At 37.9% G+C, this 11,694-nt stretch overlaps 1 protein-coding gene across 1 annotated transcript; it reads right to left on the reverse strand.

Annotated features, from left to right (window-relative positions):
* Positions 1-6,034: 6,034 nt before the first annotated feature.
* Positions 6,035-8,265, reverse strand: sox14 (SRY-box transcription factor 14). The gene has a single exon (XM_037768837.1). The coding sequence runs from the start codon at positions 7,629-7,631 to the stop codon at positions 6,918-6,920; it is 714 nt and encodes a 237-aa protein (XP_037624765.1). The 5' UTR covers positions 7,632-8,265; the 3' UTR covers positions 6,035-6,917.
* Between the last annotated feature and the right edge of the window lie 3,429 nt (positions 8,266-11,694).

The following is an 11,694-nucleotide window of genomic DNA, read 5'->3' on the forward strand; positions in this document are numbered from 1 at the left end:
TTGCCTAGGCCTAACCAATTTGATCTATTCCTAAACCTAAATAAGTAGTTTTATTTTGAAAAGCCTGGAGTGGAAATTGACACGTGCGTCCTATGTTGCTGGACATTCGTAGGAAAATGCATGAAAAATACATTGTTGAAAATCGTGCTGCGTGTCATGAACAAAGAAAAAGGGAAATTCGTGTCTATGTGCACGAATCAAATAGATTGATTTCCTTGACTATTTCACGAACTGCTGTGAGACTGTGTTGAAATATTAGCAGGATCATGACCTCGGTGTCCTCAATGGTAACCGTGGCCCTGCACAATAGGCCAAATTCAAGTAACATTAGCATGTATGTAAGTGTAAGGTGGTGTTTACCATGTCATCAACTAAGAATTCACTCAAGTTTGAATCTTTGTAGATCTGATTATTTCTATTCAGTATTCACCATCCTGTTGTGTTTGATTTTGAGCAGGGAGTGTCATCTGGTATGATACATCATTTAGTGTGTAGGGGTATTTTTTTTAAAGATTGTTGAAGAGATTGTTTTGTTGTAGACATAGCCTGTGATTAAAGAGCTATGTGAGCAGATGAGCTCATACTGTACAGAGGCTCAATGAGCTTCCAGGTGATTATAGCACTACCACTGTTAAACTATTGTGTGAGGAATCGCAGCTCAAACAACTACAGAAATAAATCACATATTGCTATTATTCTAAATGTATCAGACAAAGAAAACAAATCAATGCAATTATTTTTCTGAGAAAAACAACTTTATTTATGAAAGTACGGATATGCTATATGTCGGTGGTCATATGAAGTTTTTTAATGTCTGTAACATACCCGCAGCTTTAACTTGACTTTCAGTAACCTCCTCTGATGGTTTAAGCTCTTCTACAGTGTTCTCAGAAGAAATGTCTTAATATTATAAAGGAATGGACGTAATATGGAATCCAAATTTTACTAAATACGTACAGGTCTGCAGAATTTCTGTATCTAATATCACTAATCAAATACTGTACACCAACGAGAAGCTTGTTGGAACTGTATAACTTCAACTAAGACGATAAGTTAACTAAAGAATCACTGACTACAGTGACTTTATGACACCTCATCTATGCTGAGAATTCTGCAATTATTATGTTTTTAATCCATGATATACAAATGCTTTTTTAAAAAAAACAACAACAACTTGATGACTCAAGAAGCATCTGGAGTATTAATGAGCAACGAAAAAACTCCTTCGTCCGCATGATTTGATGTATGGAAAGTTTATACCGCATGGAAATTCAGAGAGAGTGCAACGAGCAACAAAGACACATCACAATAACTCAAAAGTAACCGCTGCATGAGATGAAGCACACATACATTCACACGTGTGTGATGTCTCACACGCCCCACGCCTACTGTAAATTATGACACACTTTTTAATGTATGGAGGGTGTCTGAGCAAGCAGGACATGCATAATAATAATAATAATACATATGCATGAGGAAATCAAGCAGACTGATACTCTGAAAAAGTAAAGTGAAAAAGTAGTGAGGCAGCTCTAGGTTGCATGGGAAAAATGCTAATTTTGCCTAAATGTAGAGGATATATAGTATGTGAACGGGGGTTCCCATCCTGGGGGTCAGGACCTCTAAGGGGTCACAAGATAAATCGGAAGGGTCGCAAGATAGTTAAGATAAGAAAGAAGAAAATACTTAGTCCTACTACACTAAATTATGATTTTCTTTTATTATTTCATCTTACTTGATAATTGTATCTCTAAAAACGATTCAAATATGATCAGTTCTTTAGTGGAACTGAACATAGCTCAGTGGCATTTTCAACATGCAATAGGAAGTCACAAGTAGACTTTGCTTAATTTTAAGTAGAGATGCCCCGATACCGATACCAGATCAGATACTGGGCCGATACCGACTTATATAGCTGGATCGGATATCAGTGACAATGGGGCCGATGTATTAAATTCAATTCTATGTTTATATACATTATTATACTGTAATTTGAATGCCTGTTGAAGTTTTGACCAATTTGTTGCTGCATTAAAAAAGGTTTAAACTTGAATTGTAATTCCTGTTAATTTTGAAGATTTTTTTACCAAATTGCTGGTGTACGATTTATTATTTTAATAATAAATAACAATTCAGTAAATTTATATCTATGTATTTATTTGCTACAATTTTTTTTTTCAAAGTGAGAAAGGCAATTTTTAAGCCTGATATAAAAGAATGATCCCAGTTACTTCCACACAGTGAAGCATACTGTACATCTTGTTAATGAAACACTGGTATCGGATCGGTATTCGGTATCGGCCAATACCCAAAGCCCAGGTATCACTCTCGGTATTGGGACTGAAAAAGTTGGATTGGTGCATCCCATAGTTTTAAGGGGTCATGAGATAAAAAGGTTGGAACCACTAAAGATGTAGTTTGTTTCTGCTAGGTTTTGTGGTGGAGGTGGGGGGTCCCATGTGACTTTGAATTTAAACCAAAAACTTTAAAGTGAGTGACATTAAACTGACATCAGTGATCAGTAATTCCCATTGGCTTCAATGAGAGGCAGGAAATATTTCCAAACAAAGACTTTTTCTAACAATGTGATGAAAAGTAACTAAATAAAAATCAAAGTGAGGAGCACTTCTTTACCCCTTTAAAGACTGCAGCCTGAGGACACCTGGGAAAATTTAAAATAATATTTAATAACTGTCTTAAATTATAGGCCTGTCTGCTTATATAAATAATAATAATAATCATAATAATAATAATCATAATAATCATAATCATCATAATAATAATTAAAACTGTTATTCAAAATGTTACTTTAAATGTAGAAGAAATTAAATGATTTTAATTAATTTTATTATGACTTGATATGCACATTTAAAGCTTATAGAAATATGTTAGTAAATTCTAAATATGAATATAATAGAGCAGGTGTTCTTTCAGAGCGGCCCGGGCAAATATCAGCATCAGCACCAGACATCAGGCCTAAAAAAAGCTGCAGGGAAGTTGTCACATGCAAAATCAAATGAGTATTGTTATTAGCAAATTTTAAAAAAAAGTTGCAAGAAATTGCATGAGAACATTGTTGAAAAAGTCATGAAACAAGTGCAAGGAGTGAACTTTTCCCGCGCTGTCCGGTGCAGAAAATGAACCTGATGGATGTGCAACGTGCACAAAGCTTGTGCTTCTAAGTGAAGCATGTAATAAGAGTCGATGCTTCCCATATCTGTGTCCGATGAACTCCAGAGAATTGACCATATATATATATATATATATTTATATATATATAGGGCCTCACACATGCATGCATGCGTGAGCGTGTGCGTAAATAAACCAGAGACGCGCACTGTCTTTCTATGTGTTGGGGGGGAATAAAAAGTCTCGGTGTAAATCACTTTTCCGACTGGCACAGCACATTAAACAGCCGTGGCGTGATTCCTTTTCTCTCAGCTCATCCGTTCCTCTTTTTTTTCTTCTTTATCAGCTCGTTCACGATTTCATTTCTTTCAAATGAGAATTCAGGGACCCCCAAATTCAAGCCCCCGCGTCTTCAAACAAACACAACTGTACGGTTTCTCTTTTTCTCCCGTCAAAAATGGTATCCCAGATTCAATTTTAGATAGACTAAGGATTTAGCCAGTGATGATTTTTTTTTTTTTTTTGGTCTTTCGGAGACAATATTAAATATGCTGAAATGAGATCAGTTTTTATCCCAACCCAAAATAATTTCTCAATATATATTTGTGTCAAATCTCGCGTTGACACAAGCCGAAATGCTATGCATCTTTGATAAGCGAGTTGGCCATATAATCCTCTTTTTTCTCTACACCATCATCAGAAGTAATGACACTCTCATCATCATCATCATCATCATCATCATCATCATCAATAGTACTTTTTTTTTTAACCTCTCCTCGAGGGGTCCTTTTTTCCTCTTTTGATTTAGGAAATTAGTACGCCTAAATACAAAAAACACATTCTCAACAGCTACTTATCAAACTCCATTTAACTGAGGATGATTTCAGGGTAACATTAAAACACAATAATGTAAATGACCCATGGCTTTTAATTAAAAATATCCTCGCTATTTTTGTTTCATCTGTTTAACATTTTTTTTTTTTTTTTGGGAATGAAGTGTTGTGGAGGAGGGGAAAGTAAAAAAGCTTCTCTACTCTAACTCGCTCCTCGTTGACTTTTATCACTAAATGAAGCATATAAATGGCCTGAATTAAATAAAATAAAGAACAATTATCCTCTCCTTTTTCTCTGATCTGGCGCTGAAAAGGAGTCCTGGAGAGATAAGGCAGATTGAATTCTCTCTGTTGTGCTCCAATAAAAACGTCAAGGGGGAGGAGGGGGGATTTAAAAGCCTCCCTATAATTTCAAATCATAATTTCCCTCCCATTATACCTCTCAGATGCCGTTTATCGTTAAGGTTATTTATTTCAGGGCGTTGTAACCACAGTCAATTCCCGTGACTAAGTTGGATAATTACAGGTATAAGTGAGTGCGCACGGCAAAGAAACTTCACACAGCTTAAATAATAAAATATAAAATATAAAGCAAACTCTAAAAAACAACAGTTATATAATAGCCCATAGATAAAAGGTTATTCGCCTCATTTTCATCTTGCAAAAAAAAAAAATGCTGTTACTCCTGAAAGTAATTATAATTGTCTAATTTCAAAGTTGAATTAGGATGCTTTAGGGGTTTGATGTAAAACTTCACATTCGGTTCAATGAAGTATCACCCTAATTTACAGCTCCAGATAAGAAATAAAGTCTGTCATAAAATATCTACCCGTCCTCCCTCCTTTCTTTCCTTTCCTTCCTTCCTTCCCCAGGATTGAATTGCACCTTGGGCAATAGTGCAGAATCTTAACTTCTCTCAGCATATGTTCCTGGCAGATAAGTAAACAATTTGGATGTGGAATGAAATTTTTAATTAATACTACAGTCGTCTAATATGAGGCTATATACACACACACACACACACCGCGGTGCGTAAAACCTGATCTCCATTACCAGAGAGCGCTCAATTCACATTTAAATCTTCATATCATTCCTCATGTTTTCATTTTGTCTTAATGGCAGTCAGGCCTATATATCAGCCACAAGTTTAGACAGGTTTAAACACGTATGAATGACTTGATGATAATAAGCTTTAGCAGGTTTTTGGCTGCAACACCTTTTTTTTTCTTCTTTTCTTTTCTTTTTTTTAAAAAGTAAACACACTGGCAGAGATATTTAAAAACCGCACTGGGTTGTTTAACAGCCAGCAAGCGATACAAAAGAAAAAAAATCACATCATCCATTAGTTAAACCTATAATTAAGAAGAAGAAGGCTCCCTCCTTGAAGTGATTAAGCAGTCAGACAAGTCGGACGGGCTGAATCCCTCCAGGGAGGCCTCTCTAGTTCTCCTCTCCTCTCCTCCTCTCCTCCTCTCCTCCTCCTGAACCTGAACTGTCAAACATCAAAAGATCACAACCGGTTCATACCATGGTCATAAAAACACCTCCAGTGTACCGCTGAACATGTCTCAAACCTGTTTCCAATAAATAAAGAATCATAATCAGAAGAATAAAAGCAGCAGCAGCCCAACGGCAATTAAAGCTTGTATGTGAAATGATCCGAGTGGAGGAGTTTGACAGCTTCAAAAAAGCCACACAGGAGAGAGAAGAATCGATTTGGTTAAAAGGAGGATTGATTTTGAAGGTTGTTATTCTACTAAGAGGAGTTTATTAATATTCAGTCTTTAGCCTATCAACAGTATTGATTAGTTTGGGGTCAAGTTGGGTTTGAAATGTTAAAGAAAAATCACAATTGTTTTAGTTAAAAAAAAATGTTTCAAACTCGTTTTTTGCAAATTATTATTTCCTTTTTAAGCATTTATTATTATTATTATTTTTGTATTTTCTTTGATTTAAAAATCGATTTAATGTTGCCTCTTTCTGCCAAGTTAAACTTCCCCGCAGCACTTGCACACTATCCCACTATCTTCGTCATCTCAAGCACCCAATAACCTACAAATACAGGAAATTGATAGCGTTGAAGACAGATTGTCTTTATTCGAAACGTCTTTGCTCAGCAATTGAACAAAGAGCAGGAGGTATCAACCTTCTAAAGATACAGTATCCTTTCCATAACATGACAGGTTTTTAAATTACCATCTTAGATGATAATACACATATAACTCCTGGAATTCAAATAGAAGTTAATCCTTAAAAAACGAAAAACAAAAAACAAAAAAAAAAAAGAATGACGCGTGTGACTATTATATTAGCACTGAACCACAGGAAAAATGCAAAATAAAAACATTTGGATGTAAATGAGTAGTTTTCTTTCTTGTTGTCATCTTAAATAGACTCGTCTAGTTTTTATGTGCCAGTGTTTTGATAAATATAAACAATATGACCCGTATATAATCCAGCCTATAAGGTCCTGATTTTGACCCAGAAAAAATCATAAAATTACGAGTGCCAAAATGTTAAGACTACTTAAGAGGCCTATACAGGAAATAGGAATGCTAATTGTGCAAGCCAAATTCTTTCAAAATAAAAGAGTACCCTATCAAGAATCAACACAAATCAGCATATCAGCATTAAAATGTACACAATAAATAAAGTTAAAGGCCTCCTTTTTTCTGGTTGCCATAAACGTTATAACATTTACATTTCTTACAGTTCACAGGGTCACCGTCCTTTTACACCAAAATCCCAGTTTGCTCAAGTCAGAAACTTGTTGGATTTCTGGAAAAGTTTGTTTTCTTTTTTTTTTGTTGCCATATAAGTCCAAGGCAGTTTAATACTGTTCATGTCTTTTTTAATGGGGGTGGCGCGCGCTGTCCTGTAATATATTTACATGCATTTCAGTATTCAAGTGAATTAAAAAAAAAAAAACGAGAAAAAAAGAGGAGTCTTTGAAGGTTACATGGCAGCGGCATGTGCGGATGAATATGGGTCTATCCCAGTCTTGGTCATACCTGGAAAAAGTATGTAGGCCACCGGGGGCTGTAAACTGGACGTGGACCAGGCCGTGCAGTTACACGGGACCACGTAGCCCGGGTTCGTGGGCGACGGGTGGGTGTGGGTGTGCTGACTGGGGCACCCGAGGGTGCCGAACGCACCGTTCTGGTATCCCAACGAGGACGCGTACGGCAAAGAGCTGCTCAACGCGTGCGGCATCTCCGTCATCTTCTGGATGGCGCTCGAGCTGAACTGGCTCGGGTCGAGGAAGGAGTACGGAGAGCTCGTGGGCGGCAGGAAGGCGCGAGCTTTGTCCGAGTGACCCAACAGAGAGTCCGCGGCCCCCACCGACAGTCCCTTCAGGTGGTCGGTGTCTCCGAGGTAAGGCAGCGGGAACACGTAGCGGTCCTTCTTCAGCAGGTTCTTGGGTTTGCGCCTGGGTCGGTACTTGTAGTCGGGGTGCTCCTTCATGTGCTGAGCGCGCAGCCGCTTGGCCTCGTCGATGTAAGGTCTCTTCTCGGACTCGGACAGCAGCTTCCACTCGGCGCCCAGGCGTTTGCTGATCTCAGAGTTGTGCATTTTGGGGTTTTCTTGTGCCATTTTCCTCCTCTGGCCTCTGGACCAGACCATGAACGCATTCATGGGTCTCTTGATGTGGTCAGCAGGCTTTGACATCTTTAAAAAGTAGTGGACTTGTTTTTTTATCCCCAATATAACGACGAGGAAAAAAGTTCTTATCGGAAAGGAAGGAAGGAAGGAAAGGGAGAAACTATTCACCTGTCTAGATGCCAGATACCAGTCATGTCAGAGATGTTCGGAGTCTGGGAAAAAAATAAAATAAAATCCAGCGCAAAAAAATGCTATTTTTCTTTTTTCTTCTTCTTCTTCTTCTTCCCAGAGTTTAAAAACAACTGATGCGTTCAAGTCCGGTTTTACAACTCTCCTTCTTTCAGACCTGCGGCGCGCGATGCAGGGAGGCAAAAAAAGACATGGAAGATGCACACACGTAAAAGAAATCCACAAAGGTGAAAGCAATGTTCCGCAGTCAGTTTGCAGGAGTCGTAAAAAGTGTGTTTTTTTTCTCCTCTGCGACGCACTCTCCCTCTCTCTCTCTCTCTCTCTCTCTATCTCTCTCTCTCTCTCTCTCTCGGAGGTTTGTCGTCAAGCACCTGGCTTGGAAATGAGCGGAAGAGCGTGAATACGAGCCAAAAGCGGTGAAGTTCAAAGGCTGGGCTGGTTTGGTTTCTGCACGCAATCTGACATAATCTGCAGGGCGTTCACTCTCCAACCTGAGCGCACCAATCACCAATCAGCACCCAGACCGGCTACTAGAATACCTTCAGCTACAGAATACATGTACATTACAACATAAACAAAGAGCGGCTGGTAGGAGAAGGAGAATAAAATAAATAAGGAAAGAGAGGGGTGTGTGTGTGTGTGTGTGTAATACTCAGGATCCCTCCCAGATTCCATTTAATGTAATGAATCGCAACAAACATGCACCTTCAACCTCTTTTCCAGTTAAAACCTGACTTCAATCCAGAGAGGTGACTATACCGTGCAACCAATTTACTGTACAGCTTTACGCACAGACACATATAGGGAGTTTTTTGTCGCCAAAATAGATATAGGCCTTAATAGAGTTATTATTTATGTCATTTATTTTTTTGAGTGAGGGGGATGTATGATAACAACAATAATAATAATAAAAAATGATAATAATAATAATATTAATATAATAGTACTGTCAATAATAATAATGATAACGATAATAAAAAAATAATAAGAATAATGAGAATAAAAAGAAAAATAATAATATAGGCTATTTATTCCTCCAAGAAAATGTTTATAAATGTAAATCTCCTTCCCTCCTGAGGATATATTTTTTAAAAGTATAAAAAGGCAGCCCTCCATCTTGCTCAAAGACACTTCAACAGGGCTTTAACCCCCCCTCCCACATCCAACTGCAGGGTGGTCACAAAACCCACAATGAGAAAGGGTTCACTATAGGAGGATGAAGAAATGTCATATTTAGCATCAGTATTTTTCAGTTGGTGTAACCTTTTTTCCAGCGTGTCACACACAGGATGCCAAAATAAAATACTATTTATATAGTTTATTTATATATACTACTCTATAGTAAAATGGCCAAACAAACGCAGCGCACATGCACATATATAACAAACACACGCGCACAGGTTTAATCCATCCACATTGAAGACTATGGAAAAGCTCAACTGTGTAGTGACACAATTACAAACACCGAGAAAATATTACGTCAACTGTAAACGTTTAGAAACGCGCCATTGTCCGCCTGATAATTGTTGCATTAGCTCACATCTATTTGACAGTGTGCTTTTTAAAGGAGGCAGTGAGGAGTGATGGTTTTAAAATGCTAATTTCAATGAGGACCACTGCCTAATAGCCCTCGGGCTAATGTGTGTGTGATGTATGATTCCTTCAGCTGTGATTATTAAACGGAACGCGGACAGATGAGTGTTTTCACACCGTCTAAATGCTGCTGTTTGGAGACGACGAGTCTCTAGTTAGTTACACTGATAACTACATTTATTTAAGGTTGCTATAGGCCTACATATACAGTAGATGCGTGCACCCACACGCGGATGCTGTGCACCACATCCTATTGCAATTATCATCTCATCTTCCTCTGTGTGTGTTACACAAATAGGACGCCACTCCATAGATTATTCTTTACATCACACTGGCGTGCAATATTTCTAATATGCGTGAGAAGTACATTAAAATAAATAAATAAAATACTTTAAAAGCTGAAATGTGGTCTTGAATCTATATACATTTATTGGCCATATATTTTCACTACTAACATTAAGGTTTTATTATACAAAACAGGAGAAAAAATACCATCTCATGCAGGCCAAAGTCAATTTATTTTTGTACCCAAAATAGGGCAAAAGAATTGAGTTATATTTGCTCCTCTCATATTCCCATATATTTCCAACAGCATCTGTGTCTGTTTCTCACGCTCTCTCTCCGCTCCTCGTCTCCTCACACACGCATGCGTCAATCGGTGGAAGATTTCCATCATATCTTTCTTTACAAACCCTGAAATTATCGTTAAATTTGCGCGTTTTTGGGAGGAAAATCCCCTTCAGTCTCAATAGACCTACAGAACAATAAAGCCCACAGCTGAGGACGCCTCCGACGTTTCTTTTTTTTTTTCTTTTTTTGTTGCCGACCGGATGCAAAAAGAAAAAGCTCCTGAAATCCTCCCCAATCGGCAGCTATGATGTTCATCAGCAACCATGAGGTAGTATACTGCATGTTCGGACTGTATATTTCAGCGTATTTTGAAGTTTTAAATTATGTCGGTGCTATCTTTTCCCTGAATGCAATTTGGCATGTAGGCTGCCACATATACATGCGCCAGCTTAGGCTTCATTTTGAGATCAATGAATTAGATAAGAGGGAATTATTTTAGGGGCTGAGCCTCGTGCTCTCACGAGGAGGGGGGGAAGTCTACTATGTTCCTGTTTCAAAACCTGATTGTCTAATAAACGCACGCCTCAAAGTTCCCAAGACAATTGGACGGGATAATGAGAAAAGCAGTAGGTTTTAATTTGTCAAGGATTGAGATGATATTTGTTTTCCATCCACAGTTTTTTTTCTCAAATATAATCGTTGACACAGCCTATACTGCCTGTAATACAAAAAGGTAAAAAAAATACAGTTTAGAAATAAAATAGTTGTGGTTTTACGCGTCACCATGTAACTTCTCTCCATCTCCAAACTTTACGCATTTGGAAATGTGAGAGGAGTTGATTGTCACAACAAACAGTAAGGTAAAATAAATGAAAAAATAATATTATAATACACAGTTTATTCTCTGATTTATATGATTTATTTGGTTTAGAAAAAGACTGTGAAAGTGGAAGCATATTAATAATAATAGCATTAACGACTGGATAGAGTTTATTTTTCATCTACCAGAACTCCAAATGACTTACTGTAATAAACAACTAATTCAAATGACACACAAACAGACACGCACTGGTGCGCGCGAGAGACCCTCCAACCCCCCACCCCACACACACACATACACACACACACACACACGCACACACACGCACACACACACACACACACACACACACACACACACACACACACACACACACACACACAAAACTAGGATTATCTAAGGACACATGTCCATCCATCTCGTCTTAAACAGTGAATGTGGAGCGTCCTGACACACAGAGAGCCTATTAGCCCAGTGGGTCTCCCGTGGAGAGCACTGAGGTAAGCTCCACTACCGGAACTGTCCATGGTGCTGAAGCGGTAAGAGGGTTTCTTTACTGCACACTTGCGTCCTCCCTCAAAAACTCTTAAAAGCTAGGGTTGACATTTCAATGCCTTTTATTGTATTTCCATCCTATTTAGTGATGGTTCTCTCTTTTACAAAAAAATATAAAATATTAGAAAGACACAACTCACATGGTCTACAACTTTCCTAACTTTTTTTTTTCTCCTCCCCAGTTTTTAAGCCTATTTTTCACAGTGTGGAAGAACTACTGCACATTTGGAACTAATACATTATGGCACCATAAATTATAATAAACACATTTTTTTTTTTTTTATGTTGTCAAAATATATTTCTGTCACTTACTTTAGCAACAGTATGGGGATTCACTGTAAATTAGCAAGTGCCTTGTCAATACAGAATCTATTATAGCATTAGCTCTTGTGTGGTTATATC

This window comes from Sebastes umbrosus, chromosome 5 (genome assembly GCF_015220745.1).
Source record: "Sebastes umbrosus isolate fSebUmb1 chromosome 5, fSebUmb1.pri, whole genome shotgun sequence".
Taxonomy (NCBI): domain Eukaryota; kingdom Metazoa; phylum Chordata; class Actinopteri; order Perciformes; family Sebastidae; genus Sebastes; species Sebastes umbrosus.

Bases quoted from the DNA above. Each gene is read 5' to 3' on its own strand.
- sox14 (XM_037768837.1), bottom strand. From the start codon at position 7,631: ATGTCAAAGCCTGCTGACCACATCAAGAGACCCATGAATGCGTTCATG.